At 36.1% G+C, this 26,693-nt stretch overlaps 2 protein-coding genes across 2 annotated transcripts; one reads left to right on the top strand and one right to left on the bottom strand.

Annotated features, from left to right (window-relative positions):
* Positions 1-2,684: 2,684 nt before the first annotated feature.
* On the bottom strand, positions 2,685-10,329 carry LOC121375961. The gene is made up of 5 exons (XM_041503704.1): positions 9,561-10,329; positions 8,032-8,230; positions 5,419-7,164; positions 4,665-4,842; positions 2,685-2,963 (listed from the first exon to the last, which is right to left on the bottom strand). The coding sequence occupies exons 1-3, from the start codon at positions 10,054-10,056 to the stop codon at positions 6,456-6,458; spliced, it is 1,404 nt and encodes a 467-aa protein (XP_041359638.1). The 5' UTR covers positions 10,057-10,329; the 3' UTR covers positions 2,685-2,963; positions 4,665-4,842; positions 5,419-6,455.
* Positions 10,330-10,464: 135 nt separating this feature from the next.
* LOC121375962 (carbonyl reductase [NADPH] 1-like) lies at positions 10,465-26,382 on the top strand. The gene is made up of 8 exons (XM_041503705.1): positions 10,465-10,730; positions 12,946-13,027; positions 14,972-15,150; positions 16,842-16,954; positions 22,016-22,144; positions 23,993-24,134; positions 25,491-25,554; positions 26,082-26,382. The coding sequence occupies exons 1-8, from the start codon at positions 10,704-10,706 to the stop codon at positions 26,177-26,179; spliced, it is 834 nt and encodes a 277-aa protein (XP_041359639.1). The 5' UTR covers positions 10,465-10,703; the 3' UTR covers positions 26,180-26,382.
* Positions 26,383-26,693: the final 311 nt, after the last annotated feature.

A 26,693-nucleotide genomic window follows, 5' to 3' on the forward strand; every position in this document is an offset into this window, starting at 1 on the left:
TATTAATATGTTTTAAAAAAATGCAGTCATCGAGTGGACGAATTGTCCGAGGTGAGTGGACGAATCGTCCGTGGACGAATCGTCCGGTGGTCGAATTGTCTGTGGACGAATTATCCAGTGGACGAACCGTCTGGAAAGCAAAAAAACATTCCACTAAAGTTAATTTTATTGTATGAATCTTTTAATTTTGCGTTGTTAAAATACAGTACAGGCGGCTCCAGAGACTTCGTCTAAGTTAATCTTTCACTGCTTTTGGTCTTAAACCACTCCAATCTAATTAAAATTATCTCCACTATTACATGTGGATCTAAAGACAGCCAGTTGGAGCGCATGTCCACCAATCAAAACCTTACTTGCAGAATCCTGCCAGTGATTTAAAAATAATTTGAAAACATTCCGAATTATCCTGAGGGTATACGACATGTTTCGTGTGAATTACGAATGCCTTAAAACATGTTTTATTTTATAAAATAAATAATTTGTAATGTAAAACTGAAGACTGATTTAGTATGGTTCGCTGTACTGCGGCCACTAAAATAGACTCGTCCGATATTTTTAGAATTTGTATACTCCCAAATAACGTTATAAAAGGCGAAGTGTGATTGGTCAATATTTAAATTATTATTTACAGACGAAATGTTACCTGGACATTGGGTACTACGCAGTGTTGTTAGTTTTAAATATCTGGCAGGATTCTGCCAGTAAGGTTTTGATTGGTGGACATGAGCTCCAACTGGCTGTCTTTAGATCCACATGTAATAGTGGAGCTAATTTTAATTAGATTGAAACCACTCCGATGTAAACTTTAGTAGACCGTTTTTGGCAGCCATGTTAACATCTTATACGAAATATGTACGTTGGTCGCTAGAGATTCACAGCTCCTACAAAGCTACTCACGACGCTCATGACAACTGTTGATAATGCCACCCCCCCCCCCCCCCCCCAATTTGTATATAGCCTCGATACCGTCCAATTCGGCAAGGGATGGTACTCTTTGCGCACATGCGCAATGGGAATGTGAAAGAGGTCTATTGACTGACAAATATAGACTAACATTCCCCCCCCCCCCCCCCCCCCTAAAAAAAAAGAAGATCTGGCCACGGTTCAGGTCGCCCACAAATAATTTGTAATATAAAACTGAAGACTTATTTAGGTGGGGTGTTTTTTTCTTCAATAAATAAATAATTTGTAATGTAAAATTGAAGACTGATAACCCATCCCGTACGTATTGGTATGGTTCGCTGTACTGCGGCCACTAAAATAGACTCGCCCGATATTTTTAGAATTTGTATGCTCCCAAATAACGTTATAAAAGGCGAAATGTGATTGGTCAATATTTAAATTATTACAGACGAAATGTTACCTGGACATTGGAGTCTACGCAGTGTTGTTAGCAATCTGATTAAAATTAGTTCTACTGGTCTAAATAAGGCATTCGTAATTCACATGAATACCCTCAGGATAATTCGGAATGTTTTCAAATTATTTTCAAATCACTGGCATGATTCTGCAAGTAAGGTTTTGATTGATGAACACGAACTCCTACTGGCTGCTGTTAGATCCACATGTAATAGTGGAGCTAATTTTAATTAGATTGCCCATCTTTAGGCCAACTAAGTGAAATCAATCAAAATGCTCCAATTAATTTCGATGGAACATTCTAAATTATGCGTAAAAATTAGGCCTACCTAACGAAATTACGCCACCTTTTAATTTTTGGACCTAATCCTTCGCAGTGGCGTAGAAAGGTGCCAAAAAGTGTGTGTGTGTGTGTGTGTGGGGGGGGGGGGGGCACACTTATAGTTACACTTTTACGCTATTATAAAGCAAAATATCTTAAAAGTTGACCCCCCCCCCCCCCCCCCCCCCCCCCACTCCCGGCTTCCTACTCCAGTGCTTCGGGACACTTGCAGCTATTTTTAGCTGTGAAACTGTCCCTAACGGGATTCCATAGTTCACTGAGAATCCGGGTTGTTTCGCACTAAAACCATTTCAAACTTTGTGTTGTTACGCCCTATTCACCCTGGGTTGGATCGCCCTAAATCTCATACGTACCGAGTCGTTTCGCCCCACAAAATAAATATATTTTTTATAGTTTTTAAGTAGTTTTTTCTTCTCTTTATTCATTACCAAATATTAGGTAATTTTTTGTCTTTGGATATTAATGCTTTATCAGCTGTTTACTTTCTGTCAGCTGAAGCTAGGCGAAATCAACATACTGTAGGCCTACTCGGTGTTTTAACCTCAGCTGGGTATGTAGTATATTTAATAAGAAACCACAGCACATCAGTAGTATGCATTGTGACTGTTCATAAATTAATTATTAATGTGAATACATTGTCTATATTATCTAAGGCCTGTACGTATTTCATGTATATCATATAGTATACTATATGGCTTGAGTAAATGATATTGGAAATATTAAAACAAAATTATATTATTTTTAGGCCATCCTTAAAAATATTTTTGTTTGTCCATTTCCGACCTGCAATTTCAAATGTGGGTAGGTCGGTAGGAAAAATCTTTTTCTTTTTTTTTTGAGTTGTGTGGGGTGGGGTGGGGATTCCATACATATTCAAGAAAATAAATCATTTGAATTTAACTTAACGGTATTTGCACCACTATTGGTTTAAAGTAAAATGTAGCCTTTTGTTCTACAGATAATATAACAAAGCAACCAGCTTAAAGTGTACTGTTTTATAGTTAAGATTAACACACTAGTTAACATATTCATTTCCGAATAGGATTCCTCTTTGGAGATCCAAGGTGCTTGCAATTAATGCAAACAGGTAATACAACGCGATAGTTCTGCATGAGATCCTTGTCTCGTTCTGCCCCGAAACTCCCACAATGACAACATATATCCTTGCGGACGATGGACGATGATGCAAAATATGCAAACTCGATTGGAGTGGTACAGCACATCTGAAGTCTAACAAATGCCTTGCCTTGAAGTATGTGACCTAAAATGCAAATAGAAGGAAAATTAATATGTGCATTGTATTGACAAATGCCTTTCCTTGAAGTATGTGACCTAAAATGCAAATAGAAGGAAAATTAATCTGTGCATTGTATTATACTTTTTGTCCATTAAACATTATTACTGGTGTTACAAAGAATGAAAATTAATTAGTACCATCACTATTGAGATTTCTTCAACCCAGTTTTCCTGCTGGGCTTATACTAGTACTTGTATTTATTGCATAACAATAAATGTATACACCCATCTGAGATAAACAATGATTTCAAATTAAGATCTTTTCAATAAAAAATTTGACATTGAACTAACCATCAGCAGTTAAGATAGACCCACATGTGCAGAGTATGACAAATATTTTGAAAAGTCACTAGCCACAGGGCTAGTGGGTTTGTGAAAACCACTAGCCCACCAAGATAAAGCACTAGCCCAAATTCCTGATCAATTATAACTGGATTTTTATATAATTTTTGTAACATTACACATTTACGAGTATAACAGTAAAATAAAACAAACACTTAAATCATGTTGTAACTTTCAGTGTTTTGTCTTTTGTCAAGTGTGATCCATCGTCATTGTCCCGTTTTCGTTTTTGCCCTCCACCCGGGGAAAAATAATTGAGCAAACTCTTGGTTGGTATCTAAACACACTATCAAAATAATTAAATTTAAATGAGGGTACAACAGTGTGACACACGGTAATAGATGGTTCAGTGTATTTGGTAGTTGGTTATATATTTAGGGCCTACTATTTATGTCGCCAGGAACGGTGATGCCAAATACAGGGCATTATTCCATGTCAGACCGATATCAAAAGAATATAACGGCGACATCTAATCCGTTGTTAATTGATGAACAAAAAAGGTATTATCTTGTATCGGCAGCTGTGACGTATTATCCAAACCGCTACACGTAATAGGCCAAGCCGAGTCATTGCATATGCGGTTACCATTAAAGTAAATTGTTTTCCTGATTGCCGATAACCACATGTCAGCGAAGTGTTAAATTAGAAAACAATAGGTAAATAAAACAAACACTGAAATTCAAAGCATGGCTGGGGTTTACTTGATTGAGATTAACCTGTCCTCGCGATTGGTGATTTCCAAGTTCTTAGCCTAAAACATATGTGCGAGATTAACTACCACGTGACGTGTCTAACCAATTAAAACACGCATGTCATTAGACTTTATTTCCTGTGCCAGAAACTTGAAAGGGAAAGGTAAACAATGCATGCTGTAACTGTGACGATGTAGAGACAGCATGTTACTGCAGTTTGCAGACCTAGCTCAAGTGGATTATTATTATATACTGATTGCGTTGTTGATATTATTCGATGACAAACGTCACAATCAAATTTATTAAACGAAATTTCAGCCGAGAGAAAAAGAAAGAAAGAAAAAAAAATCCCACGATCGAGCGATGACGAGAGGAGGGGGGAAACCACTAGCCCGCAGGGGCTAGTGGTTTTGCGTTTCTCACTAGCCCGAACTTAAAAACCACTAGCCACGGGCGTCGGGCTAGCGGATTTGTCGAACTCTGATGTGTAGTCTTGGTACGCACATGTGTAGTCTTGGTATGCCTGAAGGACCTGATAACAGGACTAGTGAAAAGTCCTATATGGATACACACATTGGAGAGAAACAATGATTTCAAATTAAGATGTCATCAATAAAATCTTGAAAACTCACCATCAGGAGTCAAGATGGACCCACAAGTGTAGTCATGAGACTCGATCAGTCGCTTGAAGGACCTGGTATCACGACTTGTGAAAGAGGATTTTGAGTAGACACAGCGTGGTTTCCCACATTCATGGCAGTGAACCGTCTGCCGGACATTCTGACCAACAAGTACTGAATTCTTGCAGCCCTGAATAAATAAAGTATTAAATAAACATTGCAAGTATGTGATTTCTTGTTTGTATTAAATACAATACTATTTTGAAGATGTCTAAATCTAATATAAATACTGTATTACATCTTAAGCATTTCTTGAGTGTTACAATTAAAGAGTGGCAATAAATTGCTTTAATATATTGTTAATATTTACATATGTTTAGTCAAGAGATTAATACCAATACTCATATTGGTATTATACTGTTAATATATTTTGTATACAGTGCAATCGCATTTCAACTTTATTTTCGTGCTTATATCAAATTAAGGTCCAAGCACACTGTCATGGCCACACACCTCAGCTATGTGGGCAGTCTGTTCAGGACAGTGGTTAATTGTTAGTAGATGTTAACGTGTTATTAAGACAAAGGAGGGTGTAGTGGCCTTACACCTACAATCGAGTCTTTAAATTTGCTCTGGGTGGGAGCCGGTACTGGGATACGAACCCTGTACCTACCAGCCTGTGAGCTGATAGCTTAACCACTGCGCCCCCGAGGCTGGTCAAGTGCAATTTAAGCAGATGTCACTATACAGAGTCTATCTCACATACCTGTTGATCTTCCGCAATAGCAGTCAGGGTTTGCCTTTGAGAAGATGGACGGTCTTTTTCAGTCGTAGGAAAGCCAAGTACTTCATCAAAGGGCTTGAAGTGCTGACCATCCGAGGCAATTTTTGGGTCAGGCAGCCAAGGAAACTGAATAACTGGCGGAACACAACATGTCGCATCATTACATTTTCTGACCTGAAAAGTGTATGTGCGCTCTAGACAGTGAGTCTTCAAAAAGTCCTGATATTTCTGCTTTTTGTTCACATTCACTTGCTGATATTGTCCCTTAACAACTTCTGGATCAATGTTCTGGATATCATCCTCAAATTCATTGATTGCATCTTTTGTAGCTGCACTGAGACATTTAAAGTTTTGACCTTTCAACTGGATCCGCTCAACTCTCTCCTGACACACTGATGGTTTGATAGAGCCCTTTTGGCCTACATCATGATCCAAACATGAAAGAGTTGATGTAGTAGGAACAACAGATTTCTTTCCGCGCACTCCTGATGATAAGGCAGCACCCGGCTCTCCAAAATCTAGTTTTGATTTGTCATCTAGACACACAAAGGTAACTGTCTCGATGTTTCACAGCAAACTCACGCATATATTTGAACTGTGCTGCACAATAGTGATCATCTTGGTGTGAAGCCCGAAGCTGTCGTGTTTGCACAGTAAATCTCAAAGGCACTCGACTTTTGTAAAGTTTTGCTACTTTAGTATGAGAATTTTTTGCCACAAAAGCAAAGAGGACTGTAGATTCACTTGGTACTGCTGTGTTGGGGGGAAGGCGAGATTTTACTTGCTCAATCAAGTCCCGCACAGAAATAAATCTGGAAATATGTTCAACATTATGACGTCTTTCATCAGCTGCAGTTATTGACTCGATTTGCTTTTCTAGTTCCTGGAAAAATGCATCAAATGCATCACCTGGACGGCCTTTATTTAAATGGCGCATATCAACCACCAAATCTGGATCACCAGCCAGTACTGCTTGCCGAACTCTGGCGTCTATGACAGGATTTTGATCTGATGATGCATCAAGAGTCAATTCTGCATATATTGCCCTTAACACATGAGATGGAATCTTGCTTCCTGCTACATTGCAGAACTTTCTTGTGAAATCTCGCTTCATTTGCCTTGTATGGAATTCTGACAGTCTGGAACCGAGGAACACGACTTGCAGTAGTCATTAACTCTGAAGAGCCGACTCCTGCTGGAATTTTCCAAATAACTTTACTAGATGTTTGCGAACCACCTGGATCATAGGACAGCAAAGCCACGTCTTGCGAAAGATGAAGATTGTCAAAAAATCTGTACTTTTCTTGATACTTTTGTGATCCAGTTTTACTTGAAATTTGGTGTACATCTGGATCAAAGAATAGGATTTCAAAGTCTTTTAACTCGCCTAATGTTGTTTCTAGAATTGCATACTCTGGTGCTACTGTTGTTGCTGAAGCAGGTTTGTACTCAATCCATACATTATCAGTTACCTGTCGAACTGGATAAAGCTGTTGTTGCCTAGTTTGCTGCTTGATGTTGCTCGACTTCAAGTAGGAGGCATAAGAGCTGAGGGAAGCTGCCAAGGAATTTAAATCATTTTTAAGTTCATTATTCCAAACTTGTACATAGGGCTTGCTTGTCAAACGAAATACGATTTGGCTATGAATATCAAGATCTTTTGCATGTAGCTGTGGCTTCTTTGACTTCTTTTTTCTCCAATCATTGTAGCCTTCAAACTTCAAGAACCTGAAGAAAAAAATCAATAACTTGCAACAGATGAAATTAACGTCAGACTATACATACATGCATATGCTTCTTACACTGTTATTTAAATTTGTGGTTGATTCTAATAATGACCTACTTTTCATAATAAAAGCTGAAATATGGAATCCTATGTCGAAACGTAGAACACAAATTTCAAACAGATATTGCATTATTTTATTTATCTTGCATATTTTACTAATTTCTAGTCTGGCTGATATATATTTAGTCTGAGAAACCTGTAGCTGCAACTCTATGGGCTACTACCGGAAAAGCAGCAATTATCTTTTTTATATACTTTCCCACAGTCAGGACACTACATATCATAAATTATTTTGCATAAAACATTGTTTCAACTACTATATGCAGATACAATGTTGACTGTACGACGGTTTTGGAGATCAGATGTGGTATACCAGTAATGGGACACCACTTAGGCTATTAAGCAGCAAGCGATCTGTTATGTGCACTTACCTAAAGACAGGACAGTACATACCAAACCTGATGTACCAGTCATGGGAAATTGGTTAGTCTACTACCAAACAAGCAGCAAGGGATCATTTATCTGCACTTCACTATACAGGACAGTACTTACAACAACATTTGGTATTCCAGTTATGGGACACTGGTTGGAACGAGGAAAAGGCCAAACAGGTAGTTCGATCCAACGACCCAAGCTCCTCAGATTAGCATTTGACCTACTGAACACAATTCGATCCCTGGTCTCAGAAGAAAACTACTCCCACCACATATTGGTTTAATAGCAGCAATGGATCTTTTAAATGCACACCAATCATGTATAAAAGGGGATAGTATTGTAGGCCTTAGTATATACGCTTTTAATAGCAATACCTATTTGGCACTGGTGTGATCTCTGTTGGTACGTGTGTAGACCTTTCCTGAATAGTAGATACATTCCCATCAATGTACCAGAGCAGGTCAACAATCGCCCCAACCTGCTTCATAACTTCATCAGGGAGAAGAGATTTTGGAAATTCTGCTCCAGATCGTTTCAGTTCCACACATATGTCATTGTAGAGTTTGTCTTTTGCTGGAAAACATATTATATATATGGTTATGATTCAAATCTGTAAAACATACGTCATTTGAAAAATCGAGTTTCATATTGCAAGAAGCTCAAATTTTGAATGACGTTGGCGATTCCCCTAAAGCGAGCGTTAATACGTAACATTGAGAATTTAGTGATTGTTGATCAATACGATTTGCATTATATAACATTTTCCACGTTTGGAATTATAAGAATTGAACGTTATAATTTTTGAGGTTCATGATACTATGAAACCCAAAACCTATTTACACACTTTAGAAGGAATGGCTTCGTGCTATTGCGCTATGCCATTCATACAGTGTGTAAATCGGTTTTGTGTTTCATACTAGCATGAACCTCAAAAATTATCATGTTCAATTCTTAAATTGACATTCTCTGGAATAAATCCAATAAAATCAAGTTCTAAGTTCAAATTCAAGTATAACTGCACTTTTAATTTACTGGCGAGTTGTTGCCATTAACGTCTATCATCAAATGTTTACTATACAGTTTGAAGAAAACAAAAACGCCATTTTGTATCGCAGTCTAGCTAAACCGTTCTATTTTTATCGGTATTTGACGTCATACATATGGAAGACTTGATCGAACAAGCAAGTATCTCTTGTTGGGGAATTTCACGCTTGCGATCAACCAATGAAAGAAGAAGTTCAAGTGAGCCGCTCTTCTCGTCCCAGTTTCGAAAGACACTGTTATTGACTACGAAAAGCTAGCGTATTCTATGTGGAGTGCGCTGCTACTTATGCACGAAACGTGATTGAATTAACTGTTCTAAATGCTTAAATAATAAAAAATATTCCAGAGGCTGCCACTTTAATAAATGAAATCGTCATTTATATAGCATTCATTTCGTCACTTATTTACCATTGCTTGGCATGCAATATCTGATATTTTCTCGGTGTTGGGGTATCCTAAAACATTCATTATATATTAATAATTTATGTACAAAGTCCAATAATTTCTACAAAAAATTGAGCATAGCTTCCGCGCACCGGGCTAACCCGCCTGGTCTGGGAGGCAATGCTCTGACAAAAACACCCCCATCCCACTCACCCATGAACAAGTTGTTCAATGTACGTTATGCCAACCATTTCCACATTTCAATGCTACAAATAGACATTTTAAACAGCGACTTACTTACAATAAATCAATGAACCAACTAAAGTAAAAGTTTTAGAACAGTAACTTATTTGAAGACTCTCCCTTATCCACCCTCTACACGTAATTCACAAAACTGTATGTTTTATTTTAAGATTTATTAGCAATTATAATCTTAATTTTTATTCAGGAGTATTGAATAATCATAAATACATACCTGTGAATCTACCACTTCTGACGTCCTTTAGTGGCGGTGGTTTCGTTTCGGTTCTAGCGTCCATCATCCTGCGAAATGCGTTCACACCGCCGCCGGTCAACAAAGCACTCTCGTCGTTTGACGGTTCCGTAACACATCGTTCAATTTCAAATTTGGCGTACTTTAAACATTTGTCAAAGTGATGCACGACACTTATTTTCTCCTGCATATTAGGATAAAACATATCTGTTCCATTCAATGTTGAAGTCAAAGACACAGAACGTTTGTTGGATTCCATCAATCGAAACAAGTCGTTTCCGCTTTTTGAACGGTCACAATGCGTAATTAATGACTCGAGTACCTCATTCCAATTACAATCATCGCCGAAATCGGAAATATCATTACTGCATATAATGTTTGATAACGTCCCACAGTGTAGAACAACGGAACAACACAGTGTAAAGTTGTACAAATGCTTTCGTTTCACACTTTCATTCATGTCCAAGCGAAACGCCATTATCACGTGCACGTTCCATCAACATGCACTGCGAGATCTCGTGCTATCACGGGAAATACGTGTTCTCGTTATTGTTAATACGAAAAGCAAGGCTTACAGAATTTCTAATTTTCAACGAATCGACAAACGTTAATAAAGTTTGGTTAAATATATCTGGGTTTTAAAACGTTTGCTTGACACAACTTGGTTTTAAAAAAAAAAAAAATGCTTGAAAAGAGGTCAAAAAAGATTTTGACACGGGCCGATTTTTGTGGGTCGGTCGGGTGAGGACAAACAAACTTAATTTTTATTTTCGCCTTATCTGTAAATATAAACACGCAATCTGTGACATATAAAAATCAATGGATATAGAACAAATCAATGAATGAATGTAGGCCTACTTTATTAACAAAATAAAAATTAGAGCGAATCGGGTGAACTAGTTATAAGGGCGAGTGCGAGTGCGAATAATTTTTACATGCTCATATACCACTAGAGTTTCGAGCATGTCTGTCCCGGGGCCTGTCTCTGGATAGCTAGGTGCTTGTCCCGGGACAGAAAATATAAGGGCGAAACCACTTGTTACCGTTCAGAGCAGGTCACCAAAAATGCAGTTGTCGCTTTTGTTACCGCAGTGGTGTTAACTTCGACCACACTTAAATTACGCGATGTCATCCATCAAAAAGATTGCAGTGGTATGTATAATAGCATTGTTATTTATAATTTAGTCATATATTAGTGACTGTAATAGTAGTTCACATTGCAAAACATGCACTGAGGAGAGGCCGATGTAGGCCTAGTCCGAGGTCAGACTCGATGGCGAGAAGCTTCTCACTTTCTAGTGGGTGGGGTCATTCTGCCTTGAAAACGATTCAAAGTTAGATGTTGTGAAATGCATTTCCCAGCATTCTACAAGTAAAATGAAAAATGAAAAATACTGGTAAATGCACACATAATATATTTATACACACACACACACACACACACACACCGTACATACACACACAACGACCATCGTGGTGTTAGGACGTTTCGGTCCCCGTACATGTTCGGCCCCTAATGCAATATACGGCGATTTAGTGTTCGTGTATACAGATATATTCGGTAATTTTTAATCCAGATACCGACTCCAAACTCCAAAACATTCTTTGTGCTCGTACCTAATTTCTGTACACATGTAATCCCTACTGACGTCAAACATCAGTGGTTCCAGTTCTAGCCACATGTAAAGCACCCCTATTATGGGAAGGGTCTATATGAAAATATAAGTAGAACAAACGCAAAACAATTTATTGCAATTTATTAAATTGTATTTACACAAACAAGAAAATCAGTTTAATAATTATATGTTCATTTTTGGATTATCAAAGCTAAATACAGTTTTGGAAACATTGGTTGGCTCTTATTTATTCTTTAACACTCAGATATTATGTTCAGTTAAAACTAATAATAATAATAATAACAAAAAGAGAGAAAGAAAGAGAACATGAGAAAGAAATTACAATACTTACGATAAAATTTAACAACAAAACACAAGTGGGGTCAAAACGTCTGGGGCCGAATGTGTAGCGGGGCCGAAACGTCTCGTAAGCGCCCTCGTGCTAGTTGACAATTGAATGACAAGACAGTTTTTTAAAGTTTTACTTTCAACTGAGGCAGCAATTGGATGATAAGGCATAGAAATCGGGGGGGGGGGGGGGGGGGGGGGGGGGGGGGGGGTGCCCCCACTTTTCAGATATTTTGCTATACATTTGTTTTATAACAGTGTAAAAGTGTGTAAATATAAAAGTGTGCCCACCCCCACACTTTTTGGCATCTTCCTACGCCTGTGCAGTTTTTAAGTTTTATTTTCAACCGAGGCAGCAGTTGAATGATAAGACAGTTTTTAAGTTTTACTTTTAACTGAAGGGATGCGTTAGTTAGGAAGTGTGGCACTTCCGCCACCTAAGAATTGTAATACCATTAAAATACAAACCAGCTCTTCGATTCTGTTCCAGTTAGACCTAAAAGGTAACACATTTGGATAAAGTTGCATTAAGTAAAACAAGAGTTGGTGACATTGAAACAGGAAAATACTCTTTAAAATAAGGCCTAGAGTTCATTTCTATAACTGTTACTTCTCAGAGGCTTACATGCATTTTCAAATATACAAAAAAAGAGCATTTTGCGGTACTAAAAATACCAGGATGACCAAAAACACCTTGGATTTACAGAAATGGATAATCTAAACAATAAAATCGAAGTAATGTTTGATTTCAATTATTAAAAACAATTCAAATAGTGAAAAATATGTTGTAGTGTTTTAAAACTAGGGTCTGTCACTGTAAGAACATGGCCGGCCTCGGTGGCATCGTGGTTAGGCAGTCGGTCTACAGGCTGGTAGGTACTGGGTTCGGATCCCAGTCGAGGCATGAGATTTTTAATCCAGATTACAAACCCTGAGTGAGTGCTCCACAAGGCTTAATGGGAAGGTGTAAACCACTTGCGCTGTCCAGTGTTCCATAACTGGTACTACAAAGGCCATGGTTTGTGCCATCCTGCCTGTGGGAAGCGCAAATAAAAGATCTCTTGCTGCTAATCGGAAAGAGTAGCCCATGTAGTGGTGACAGCGGGTTTCCTCTCAAAATCTGTGTGGTCCTTAACCATATGTCTGATGTCGTATAACCGTAAATAAAATGTGTTGAGTGTGTTGTTAAATAAAACATTTCTTTTTTTCTTTCTGTAAGAACATGTGCCATTTTTACTTTTAAAGTGTCTAGCTAGTGAAGAAACTATATTACTGTGCTTTAATCTTCTTTAAAATATTATTAACATGTATACAGTGGGGTTTTTTATTGTTGATAAATAACATTTGACGGTGTTCTTTTTTATTGTTGATAAATCACTTTCAAATTACTGTAATTCATACAGGTAACTGGATCAAATAAAGGTATTGGCTTTGCCATTGTCAGAGCCTTGTGTAAGCAGTTTGATGGAGATGTCATTTTGACAGGTAAGTTCTTAATTTCATTTTGTAATACACAAAATGCAGTAGTGATCATTCAGTAACTATTTCTCACTCCAGCAAATGCTCATTAAGTGGTGACAGTGGGTTTCCTCCCTCAATATCTGTGTGGTATAACCATATGTCTGTTGCCATATAACCATAAATAAAATGTATTGAGTGTGTCGTTAAATAAACCATTTCCTTCCTTTTCCATTCAGTAATTAGGTAATACGTTAAGATGTTGGTGAATCATGAGATGCTTTACAAAACTACAGGGGTCTAAGTTCAAACATTATTTACATGTGCATGGTGGGGGGCTCCAAGTGAATTTTCTATTTTTAAAATGTTTTTTCTGGGGAAGCATAACCCATCCCCCACTCTAAAAACTTTGCTCATCATTTATGCTACTGTGCATGGTTTCTATAATCAAATTTGTGACACAGAAGAGAGTTTCAAATTTTTTATTTTATTTTTAATACATGTGGCTTAATGTAAATCAGATTGGTTGGTGGAATAAAATGTAGCCTCTACACGTGGTTGCTTAATACAGGTGGCCGCTAGAGCAAATTTGACTACCTATATAAACTATATATAGTAAAAAAGTAAAGTTTGTTTTATTTAACGACGCTACTAAAAGTAAAAAGTAATGTTTATTTTATTTAACCAATGTCACTAGAGTACATCAATTTTTTTTATCTAACCATCGGCTATTGGAAGTCAAACATATGGTTATTCTGACACTGTTCTTTAGAGGAAATCCTCTGTCACCACATAGGCTACTCTTTTATGACAGGCAGCAAGGGATCTTTTATTTGCACTTCCCACAGGCAGGATAGCACAAACCATGGCCTTTGTTGAACCAGTTATGGATCACTGGTCAGTGCAAGTGGTTTACACCTACTCATTGAGCCTTGCAGAGCACTCACTTGGGGTTTGGAGTCGGTATCTGGATTAAAAATCTCATGCCTCGACTGGGATCCGAACCCAGTACCTACCAGCCTGTAGATCGATGGCCTAACCATGACGCCACCAAGGCCAGTGAACTATATATAGAGAATAATACATGAGTGGCTGTTATCACGAGTTGTTTTAAAATGTATCTATAATGACTGAAAGTGAGTTTGATACATTTTTAAACGAGTTGTGAAATGAATGGTATCTAACACAAATGTAGTAATTATTCTATTTCTTATATATCCTCAAAAACCAGGTTTTAAGCAAATTTTAACATCTTTGTCGAATAAAAGTTATTTACAGCCATTGCACTTGTAGCTGACTTGCGCGTCACAGACACATGAATGTCAGATTAACTATACGTCAGTCTAATCGATTTTCATCCTGTAGGTTTTTTTTTGGTTGTATGGCATTGGTGACCTGGTCATCAGCTAGGAGCAACCAGTCATGTCTTGAAATTGTTAACATGTGTACATGTGTTTACAACCAAAAATAACGCATGCTGTTCTCACCAACGAGTTTGTAAGAAATATCAAATTCAATATGATTTGCATTTTTAAATAGTATTATATTAATACTATACCACAGATATGGCATTATTGACATTCTAGCATTCGCTTGATGCATGATCGGTCTGGGATCGATTCCCGTCATTGGACCCATTGGGCTATTTCTCGTTCCAGCCAGTGCTCCACAACTGGTGTAACAAAGGCCGTGGTATGTACTATCCTATCTGTGGGATGGTGCATATAAAAGATCCCTTGCTGCTAATCGAAAAGAGTAGCCCATGAAGTGGCGACAGCGGGTTTCCTCTCTCAATACCTGTGTTGTCCTTAACCATATGTCCAATGCCATATAACCATAAATAAAATGTTGAGTGTGTTGTTAAATAAAACATTTACTTTTCTTCTTACGTCAAACCAAACTGAAATTATTTACAAAAAACATTTTAATAGAATGATGGGACAGACTATATTCTAACATATATTTTGACAGCTCGTGATGAAGGTCGAGGTCAGCAGGCAGTGACTGACCTGAAGAAAGAGGGGCTATCTCCAAAGTTCCACCAGCTGGACATCACTGACCACGACAGTATAGTCAAGCTGAAATCCTTTCTGCAATCAACGTATGGTGGACTGGATATACTGGTCAATAATGCTGGAATTGCTTACAAGGTAAAAAACCTGGTAATGTACGCAAAAGAACTGTTATAAAAGCAGGGCTCACCCTGGATCAAAAATACCTCTAGTCAAAACCGGCCTCGGTGGGGTCATGGTTAAGCCACCGGACATAAGGCTGGTAGGTACTGGGTTTACAGCTTGGTACCGGCTTCCAACCAGAGCGAGTTTTAACGACTCTGTGGATAGGTGTAAGACCACATCGCCCTCTTTTCTCTCACTAACCACTAACAACTAACCCACTGTCCTAGACAGACAGCTCAGATAGCTGAGGTGTGTGCCCAGGACAGCGTGCTTGAACCTTAATTGGATATAAGCACAAAAATAAAATTGAACTGAACTGTACTCTAGCCAAAAAAAAATAGCCAAATGGGATAGTCTACTTGTCATTCGGCCCTGAACTAGCATGTGTATTGGAATGGACATACATTGACATTGTCGGTCAGTTTTTATTACTTTGGTTCAAAGACTTTACAAAGTTAGAGTGAAAGCTACAGAACTTTGCTTTCATACATGTTGAACACATGCTGTTAAAATTAATAACCCTGATTATTCAAATAAGCAAACATCATTACCCTGTAGGCCTGTTCTGGATGACACCATGTTTCGTTGCCGGTTGCGAGATCGCTATTATGCTAATGGTATATATGGTATTATTATTATGTTTGAGGTGTCTCATTATGTAACAGTTTGTTCATTAGAAGATAAAAAATGGCTTAGCCAAAATTTTAGCCACTTGCAAATTTTATTAGCCATTTTTTTATAAAAATTAGACAATAGCTAACTTGGCTACCGACAGCACAAGCCCTGTAACAGGAATGTATTCAGGTGTTTTGTGGGTCCAAACATAGGCCTCTTCTCAAAAGAAAGTGGCACTGAAAATTCCCAATACAGGGCACAACATTTCACGAGAACCGTTGTTCTGTTCACATGTCAGTTATGCAACATTAAAATCACAAGAACCACCATGTTTATGTGGTGAACAATTACATTCTAAAAATTAAAAGTACCATATATCAGTAATGAAAGTGAAAATTAGTTTGTTTTTGAACCACCAATGTAGCACAGAATCATAGTTCAAGTGTTTTAGGATTAGGTATAGGCTAACTCATCGGTTACAAGAACTATATTCACTTAACCAAAAAATTGGTTACCCGAGTAAAACTCACGTGAACAGACTTCCGGTTGCCTAAGATTTTGAAATATTGTCTCCTGCAATAGATATATTTAATTATGTCTTTCCTAATAAATTAATTTAACAATGGTGTACTGCATCATTCAGTGGCCTGAAAACGTATCCCAAGTATGATTAACTCACGTTAATTTTTACAATCCCATCAAACATGGAACCCTGTAGAAATATTCTTGATAAATCCGTGTATAATTTGAGAAAGGGCAGATAACTAACTGGCCATGTATTTTTGTGTTCAATTCTTTCAGGTGGTCGGTGCACCCATTGGGCTATTTCTCGTTTCAGCCAGCGCTCCACAACTGGTGTAACAAAGGCTGTGGTATGTACTATCCTGTCTGGGATGGTGCATATAAAAGATCCCTTGCTGCTAATCGAAAAGAGTAGCCCATGAAATGGTGACAGCAGGTTTTCCTCTCATATATCTGACGCAATATAACTGTAAATAAAATGTGTTGAGTGCGTCGTTAAATAAAACATTTCTTCTTCCTTCTTTCAGGTGGCATCCACAGCTCCTTTTAGTGAACAAGCGGAGGTATCTGTGAAAACTAATTTCTTGGGAACATTAGATGTTTGTGACACATTATTTCCTCTTCTTCGTCCACATGCAAGGTAATTCAATTAGAATTTTACTTTATATAATAAATTAAAGTTGAAACCAGACCCCATTTGACAAGTTGTAGTCAAATATCAGGAGATGACATTACATGTTTTTATTTCCAATAAAGGTTATTTCAGTTTAATAAAAAAATTATAGAAACTCTTGCATTAAAATTGCTTTTTGGCTAAAAGGAAAAAGGGGGGGGGGGGGTTCTTATCCCACTTCCCCCTTTCCTTTTACTCTTTTCAATTCCATCTCATTTGTGCCCAATCTGGCAACTCCTATCTTTCATCTTCTTTCGCTGTCCACCTCCACATACCAGTGCTTGTCCTTGTCTTTACAACTGCGACAGGTGCTTGTCTCTTGTGGCTATCCGTGCTACATGCCTGTCTTTTCCCATCAGCTTTTAGATGTGGGCTTAAACTGACCACTTCGGAGAGTCTTCAGTAGTTACTTCTAGCATTGTTAAGTGGCACTTGTAACCACCTACTATGTTTCTCTACTACCAGTGGTCATTAGTTAGTGCCGTGGGTCAGACCAGCTTTATTAGGACAAGGATGCCAGATGGGTGCAGGGAAGTACACATAGACCGCACTCGTGGAGGAAGTTGAGACAGGTAGGCAATGGTGTGGACAGCTCAGAAGGCAGAATTTGAAGAAACTGACAAAAACATATTGAAACTGTGGCAGATATTGGAAAGGTTTTTTTTTATTATTAAGATCATGAGAATGGTAGGCAGAGAAAGATGAATGAAAGTGTGAGCCAGCTTTGACGGGATTTGAACCACTTTTGTCAGCTTGATTGTTCGTCTAGCAGCTTATCCACTAGACCACAGAGCTCACTAAACCAGAGTTAACTCCCTTGAATGGTGACAGTTCTTGCAGGTTGGACTATACCAATTCAAATCCCATAGGCGACCATGTTAACGTTTGTGTTTAAAAACACTATATGCAATATATCAACCAAACTGTGACCCATAAATATCAGTACTACAACCCCTACCTCAAAGTATTAACTGCAGAAAATGGTACCTTTCATGGCTCATTTTCGGTATAACCAGATGTTTCTGCAACACCCCTAGTTTCGCACAAAATTTTAGTACTTTTTTTTACAGGTACCCCATACATGTTCCAAGCACAAGGCTACTTGACACGGTGGTACTACATCAAATAAAATTGCATACATTTTTAGCCCAGATGAAACTATTTTTTTTTACAACCAACACACTCACATTTATAACCAATCACAGGACTTGTGGTGTTAACTTCTCTATCAAAAGTTCGGTACACCTCGAACTTCGACCCAGCCGGAAATTAATTGGTATAGTGCAACCTATACTGATAACATACATGTTTCAAAAGGTGGTGAATCATGTGTTTTTATGACAACCAGGATCTGGTGTCTTCTGACATAAACTGACAACCTCACTGAAACTGTTGTTTCTACAGTGCAACCTAATTTAATGTACACCTAACAAAACACATGTATTTTGTACAGTTTTGTACAAATGCAATATGTCATATTTGAAAAAATAATTTTTTTAAAAATAATACTCCTGAAGATATTTATTGTCAGATGTGTGTGTGTGCTCAGCTATATATGTAGAGACAGCATGGCTATTCAGAGTACCTCAACTCCTTAAACTTATTCCATTGAAACACATGTACTTGACTGACCCCTAGATTATGAAGACCTCAATAGGCACATCAAAGAAATATCAGTATTAAAAAAATACAATGTCTGAGGAAGGAAAAACCAACATGACTGCATCTGTATGAAGTAATGACTTAATGTCCTGCACATCACTGTTGGAAGAAAATCCTGTATGCTGAGTGGGGGCATCTTCAAGTTACCATGTGCGGGAATTTCAAATCCATCAGCTATGCAGATTTTCAAATTGGACCATCAAAACCATTGGCAGCCACCAATATTCCTGACTATATTTTATGTATACCCTACTGCAGTTGGAGGTTTTAAAAATTTGTGATATCTGGAATTATCATGCAGCTTTCGCATATTTATTTTTGATTCATTACTAAAAAAACCTGTTTTTAAGTGACATAATTACCCGAACATCTATTTTATTGCATTATTTTCTAATCCAGATCAATACAATATGTATATTGGATGTATTCCTACAATCTGTAATCCAGCATATCATTTAGCTATTAACATTGGATAATACAGCATTAACAATAAAATAAATCATCAAATTACACCAAGGTAGATAATCAAATCTGGAAAAATTGGTTCCAAATCTAGTATACACTTAAAATACACTTCATGGGAGCAAACTAAGTGATTATTTTAAAAAAAGATTTGATCTGGAGACCTAAAGATATGTTTAACAAGCTTATTGTTATGTATAAATGAGAACAGAAGGCACAATAGTGACAAAAATTTTAATTATGGCTTTGGTAAAAAAATTCTTCAAAGTAAAAAAATGTTTCCCCTAAAACTACAAATTTGTCTAAAATATGACTTAGCACCCTATAAATATGCCAAAAGGACAATAAAAATCAAGGTCTTTAAAAAGTTAAGCTATCAGAAGTACACACATGAAACATTAACTATGTTTATAGAAGTTAAAGACATTATCCCAATATTGGCACATGTTATTTTTAATATAAAAATAAATTGCTATTAAAATCTAAGTTCAGACTGCCTAGATATATTAACATATTTAAGAGCAGTTGTATATGGCAAGTCAAACACCATGTAAATAAGAACATTCAAATCTGTATAGTATGAATTATAGGCCAAAACCAACTTTTCCTCAGTGCTAATTTTTGTTCAAACTCCATTCAGAGCTATGTACAGTAATTATTGTCACGGTCAAGGTCATTGTGAACTTGCATGGCCGAGTGACGGCTAATTAATCAAATAGTGTAGTTTAATTTAATTAAATCACAAAAATCATAATCTTTTTTATTATGCACTGAATATGTGCTATAGGTTGGACTATACCAATTCAAATCCCATAGGCGACCATGTTAACGTTTGTGTTTAAAAACACTATATGCAATATATCAACCAAACTGTGACCCATAAATATCAGTACTACAACCCCTACCTCAAAGTATTAACTGCAGAAAATGGTACCTTTCATGGCTCATTTTCGGTATAACCAGATGTTTCTGCAACACCCCTAGTTTCGCACAAAATTTTAGTACTTTTTTTTACAGGTACCCCATACATGTTCCAAGCACAAGGCTACTTGACACGGTGGTACTACATCAAATAAAATTGCATACATTTTTAGGCCAGATGAAACTAATTTTTTTTACAACCAACACACTCACATTTATAACCAATCACAGGACTTGTGGTGTTAACTTCTCTATCAAAAGTTCGGTACACCTCGAACTTCGACCCAGCCGGAAATTAATTGGTATAGTGCAACCTGCAATTTTCCCCATCTGCAGTGTAGTTTATGTGCTGAAAATTATTAAAATGACGTCACATATGAATAACAATAAGACATCCTTGTTTTCAAATATGTTTGGAACATTTAGATATTTTATAATCTCGACGCTTTGCAGTGCTTATGTGAAAGCAACAGCAGGAATAACACATTTTACTCACTATTGGGGATACAAAGTATACAGTAAAATAGATTTAAATCATACAGCTCATAGTTAACAGTTTATGATCAAGTTAACCTTTAAATATTAATTTAAGAAATTACCCGGTACATCAAATACCATTTTGCTTAAGACAATTTGTATGAAAAAATTAGAAGTTGACTCTTTTAATTTTGACATGGCAGGACCTAGCCCAGTGGTAAAGTGCTAGCTTTATGTGTCGTCAGTCTAGGATCAATCCCCATCCGTGGGTCCATTGGACTATTTCTCATTCCAGTCACCACGACTGGTATATCAAGGCTGTGGTATGTGCTGTCCTGTTTATGGGATGGTGCATATAAAAGATTCCTTGTTGCTGATCGAAAAGAGTAGCCCATGAAGTAGTGACAGTGGGTTTCCTCCCTCAATATCTGTGTGGTTCTTAACTATATGTTCATCCCCATATAACCATAAATAAAAGGTGTTGAGTGCATCGTTAAATAAACCATTTCCTTCCTTCTGATGAATCAATGTGCTTTAGTGGTATCATTAAACAAATTTTAACTTTAAATTTTGACAGTGAGCTCTTGAATTATTTCATTGAATCGGGTGATAGTATTAAATCACCAGAATAATGTTGTTTACTAAATGCACAGCAATTAATGTGCTAATCCACATGTATTGTTATTTTTCATAATACAACTCCCATGGCCAAATAATTACTTTTTAACAGTTCTTTACCAATTTCAAATGAACCGGGTAATTAACTCTGAGAAAAACATTCCATAGGTAAGCATTTTGTTTTGAATTAGGACTTTGATTTTATTTTATAATTTGTGTAATTGCCTTTTCAAAGTAAAAAAAGCCAAGTTACGGTATTACTTTTATGGCAGTGGTGCTGGTGGTGGAGTCAGTATTTCAGGCCCTAATCTAGAATTGAAAAAGTAGGAGAAGTGACTTCTCACTTCTAAGAAGAAAGGGGAGAATTTTGAGGGGAAAAAAATATATTTATCAGTACCAGTACATTTCGTAACGTTTCGCCATTTTCCGCATTTAATCAAAAAAATTCCAAATTATACACTCGGTTCAATCGTAATATTTTTATATAAAATACTACTTCCGGTAATAAAATTTAAACAAAACAATTGTATGTTTCATTAAAAATGTGACATTATTGAGTAGTTGATAATGTGCCGTTATTGTAAATGAAAGTATTACAGTAATTAATATATTTTGGCATTACTGAAATATTTGTGTTTAGCTGAACATTAAAGTTTCATGTTTAACTCTTTATTTCCCACAAACTATAAGCCCTACATCCATGAACATGGTTTATCTATGAATCTTCATCTCAATGCATGTTAAAAAGAAATTTTGAAATTTATTAATTAAAATTTGATTTAATTTTTATAATTTGATTTTTTTTTTTAATGTTTTTAACATGCTTTGATATACAAAATAAATCCTTATTTGTGCGGCTGGTAAATATTTTAAACTTTTTTTTCACAGAGTGGTGAATGTGTCCAGTCTTGTTTCACAGATGAGCATCAAGAAATGTTCCCCAGAAAACCAAGCCAAGCTCAAAGATCCTTCTATTACCATGGATACGTTGAAGACAATTCTGCAAGATTTTGTGGAGTAAGCAAAATTTAGTCTTGATCTTTATTCATATTTTAGAATGTAGCCCAGTGGTAAAACACTCGCTTCATGTGCAATCGTTCTGGGATCGATCCCCGTCGGTGGACCCATTGGGCTATTTCTCATTCTAGCCAGTGCACCACGACTGGTATATCAAAGGCCGTGGTATGTGCTATCCTGTCTATGGGATGGTGTATATAAAAGATCCCTTGCTACTAATGGAAAAATGTAGTGGGTTTCCTCTCTAAGACTTAGAATTACCAAATGTTTGACATCCAATAGCCGATGATTAATAAATCATTGTGCTCTAGTAGTGTCGTTAAACAAAAGAAACTTTAACTTTCATTCATATTTTTAAAATAATCTATAAATTGTATTCATTATACAATGTGTCTGACAATAATAGCATGTACACTTTTTGAAACAATATATGATACAAGTGATTTCTACTGGATTCTTTTAAAACAATATGATAGAAGTGATTTCTACTAGATTCTTTTAAAACAGTAAATGATAGAAGTGCTTTCTACTGGATTCTTTTAAAACAATATGATAGAAGTGATTTCTACTGGATTCTTTTAAAACAGTAAATGATAGAAGTGATTTCTACTGGATTCTTTTAAAACAGTAAATGATAGAAGTGATTTCTACTGGATTCTTTTAAAACAGTAAATGATAGAAGTGATTTCTACTGGATTCTTTTAAAACAGTAAATGATAGAAGTGCTTTCTACTGGATTCTTTTGAAACAATATATGATAGAAGTGATTTCTACTGGATTCTTTTAAATTAATAAATGATAGAAGTGATTTCTACTGGATTCTTTTAAAACAATTTGAAAGAGTGATTTCTACTGGATTCTTTTAAAACAGTAAATGATAGAAGTGATTTCTACTGGATTCTTTTAAAACAGTAAATGATAGAAGTGCTTTCTACTGGATTCTTTTGAAACAATATATGATAGAAGTGATTTCTACTGGATTCTTTTAAATCAATAAATGATAGAAGTGATTTCTACTGGATTCTTTTAAAACAATTTGAAAGAAGTGATTTCTACTAGATTCTTTTAAAACAGTAAATAATAGAAGTGATTTCTACTGGATTCTTTTGAAACAATATATGATAGAAGTGATTTCTACTGGATTCTTTTAAAACAGTAAATGATAGAAGTGATTTCTACTGGATTCTTTTAAAACAGTAAATGATAGAAGTGATTTCTACTGGATTCTTTTGAAACAATGTATGCTAGAAGTGATTTCTACTGTATTCTTTTGAAACAATATATGATAGAAGTGATTTCTACTGTATTCTTTTGAAACAATATATGATAACAGTGATTTCTACTGGATTGAAACAGTTTGAAATATTTTACATTTTGGAGTCACATACAGTTTAAAATTATTTACTGTTTTCATGTGTATTATGTACATGTACGTCATTGTATAATTACATACCTCAACTCATCCCATTCATATTTTGAACATTTATTCTAAAAAAACAAAACTAAAAAAATAAAATAAAATTAAAAAAACCACACACACATGTACCATTCTATAATGCAAAATATTATTATTATTACAAATTTCATTACCAATATATAAAACTGACAATAAATGCATTGAAATCAGCTAGAAATCAACAAATGGTCTTTTTTGTATCTAAATCCTCCATGAACACAAAATGTGATAGCTGTATAACATTAATTTCCACTATCAGTATAAAGCTACTCAAAACTTGTTCCGTTCCTTGTTGCTTGTATGTTGGGGTGCAAAACTAAATGGGTTATGTGAAATGTTTTGCGAGTAATTCATAAATGCTTGACACAAATTTGTGTTGTGTATCATTTCAGAGCTACGAAGTCTAACACACACGAAGCGAAGGGATGGCCCAGCTCTGCATATGGCATGTCAAAGGTCGGGGTCACCGTAATGACCTTCATTCAACACCGAATGTTGCAGAGTGACCCAAGAGAAGACATTGTCATCAATGCTGTAAGAACATTTCCTTGTTAGCTTTAGCAAATACATATATATATATATATATATATATATATATATATATATATATATGAAGAGTTCAGGCGCAAAACGTGATATAAACCATTTTCTTTCTAGTTTTTAATTAAAGCCATTATTGGATGTCAGTAAAGGCTAATCGTAGGCCCGCTGATATGCCGCAAACCATGATTGATTCTTATGAAATTGTATTGGGTAAATCCCGTTTAAAAAAAAATCAAAACGCGATATACGCCAATTAAAAAAATCACTTTTACTGAAAATGAAAAATAGATAGATAGCATTTTGCTCCTAAACTCTTCATATATATATATATATATATATATATATATATATATATATATATATATGCTGTTGTATTAGGGTTCGAATGTAAGAATTTGTTACCTACAGTAATTTTGAAATGTTTTTGTTGAAGGCAAAATGCTTACTGATGGTAATTTTCAGGGGTGGATTATGAGTGGTTTCCCAGTTGCACAGACCCTTCCCGCCCGTCCGCCTAACAGTGCTGTTGTTATGTTCAAGCCCTGTTTTCATCGGTAAAGTCTGGCAATTATATTGCAGCGACGGTAGTTGCCAACTGTGCCGTTGTTATGCTCAAGCTCTGTTTTCATCGGTAAAGTCTGGCAATTCATATTGCAGCGATGGTAGTTGCCAACAGTGCCGTTGTTATGCTCAAGCCCTGTTTTCATCGGTAAAGTCTGGCAATTCATATTGCAGCGATGGTAGTTGCCAACAGTGCCGTTGTTATGCTCAAGCCCTGTTTTCATCGGTAAAGTCTGGCAATTCATATTGCAGTGATGGTAGTTGTCAACTGTGCCGTTGTTATGCTCAAGCCCTGTTTTCATCGGTAAAGTCTGGCAATTCATATTGTAGCGATGGTAGTTGCCAACAGTGCCGTTGTTATGCTCAAGCCCTGTTTTCATCCGTAAAGTCTGGTAATTCATATTGCAGTGATGGTAGTTGTCAACTGTGCCGTTGTTATGCTCAAGCCCTGTTTTCATCCATAAAGTCTGGCAATTCATATTGCAGCAATGGTAGTTGCCAACAGTGCCATCATTAAGGTCAATCCCTGTTTTATGCATATTCATCCAATTTGAATTAAAGTTAAATATTTCAAATATATTTGATGCTGAAGTTGCCCCCAAAAAAAGAAATTTGAAAATTAAATCAGTACATTTTTGTAAAAGAGCCTTAATTTTGTTTGGTTAACTGAAACCTGATTTTGGCTACAGGTTTTCTGACCAGATTTTTAAACCTAATCTGTATTATGTTTTGGGGTTTTTATTTTTTTATTTTATGATTATATAACATATGTATTTTTTCTTTTAGTGCTGTCCAGGCTATGTGGCAACAGATATGTCCAGTTTCAAAGGCCATAAAACGATTGATGAAGGTATTGTATTATTTGGTGTTACAAAACAGAACTACATGTTTGTCTTCTGATGACTTGCACATCAAATCTTTCAGGACAGTTTTCAGATGATTTTTTTAAATCGTAACAGTGCAATGCACATGAACCAAAGTTCATATTTTATCATTATTTAAAAACATTTTTAATAGTTTATTGATCGGTCTCTCCATTTGATGGCACTTATTAAATGCGAGTTCATATTGTGCATATTGTGCCCCCCAATTTTAGAGTTGGGGGTCCAGTGCCCCCCTCCCCCCCATTTCCAACGCCTATCCAAATATATGTGCATTATTAAGAATATCACAAATGCATTTGTAAGTATTAGGAACACCAGGATGACCAGAAACACTTTGAATGTACAGAAATGGATAATTTAAACAGTAAAATATAAGTAATGTCTGATTTTATTTATTAAAAACGGCTCTAATAGTGAATAATGATAGTGTTTAAAACCTAGAGGTCTGTCATTGTAATGAACACCCTGATAATGTAATCTTTTCATGTTTTAGGTGCAGATACACCAGTCTACCTGGCCATGTTGCCTCCAAACTGTACAAGTCCAAATGGAAATTTCATTTCCGACAGGAAAATACAGCAATGGGGATGAGGTGGATTATCACACTCTCTATACAAATCTACATTATATAGACTCTTTAACAAACTTACGCAATTTTATAGAAATTTTCTGTTTGTATTTTCTAATCATTAAAAAGTATTATCTCGCCTTCATGTAAAATTCTTTAATCTTATTGGTTGTTTGCCGTTGGGCAAATAAATCCCTTATACCCCTGTGGGCGGAGCCAAATTCTCTTGTACCCTGTCTGTAATTTCCAACACTTTCCAGCCACCCCAGTTAATGCTAAAGCAATAATTAAATTATAAATAACATTGATAATCAATCAAGTATACATAATTAATTTTATTTTTACTATAAAATACACTATTTCAATACTTTTAAAATCTGCAATGTTGAATTCGGCCACCTAATTACGGTTGTGGTGTTATTGTATTAATGCGCGATTAGCAACAGTTGTTTTTTTTGTTTTTTATTTTTAATATTTTTATTTTTTTACTACATACATTTCTGATAAAAAAAAGTTTTTTTGGTGTTTTTTTATTAA

This window comes from Gigantopelta aegis, chromosome 6, assembly GCF_016097555.1.
Source record: "Gigantopelta aegis isolate Gae_Host chromosome 6, Gae_host_genome, whole genome shotgun sequence".
Taxonomy (NCBI): Eukaryota; Metazoa; Mollusca; class Gastropoda; order Neomphalida; family Peltospiridae; genus Gigantopelta; species Gigantopelta aegis.

Bases quoted from the DNA above. Each gene is read 5' to 3' on its own strand.
- LOC121375961 (XM_041503704.1), bottom strand. From the start codon at position 10,056: ATGGCGTTTCGCTTGGACATGAATGAAAGTGTGAAACGAAAGCATTTG. The intron at 8,231-9,560 runs GTATGTATTTAT...TATGTTTTCCAG, and splicing joins CAGAAGTGGTAGATTCACAG to CAAAAGACAAACTCTACAAT. The intron at 7,165-8,031 runs GTATTGCTATTA...TTTTTTCTTCAG, and splicing joins ATCACACCAGTGCCAAATAG to GTTCTTGAAGTTTGAAGGCT.
- LOC121375962 (XM_041503705.1), top strand. From the start codon at position 10,704: ATGTCATCCATCAAAAAGATTGCAGTG. The intron at 10,731-12,945 runs GTATGTATAATA...TAATTCATACAG, and splicing joins CCATCAAAAAGATTGCAGTG to GTAACTGGATCAAATAAAGG. The intron at 25,555-26,081 runs GTATTGTATTAT...TTCATGTTTTAG, and splicing joins CCATAAAACGATTGATGAAG to GTGCAGATACACCAGTCTAC.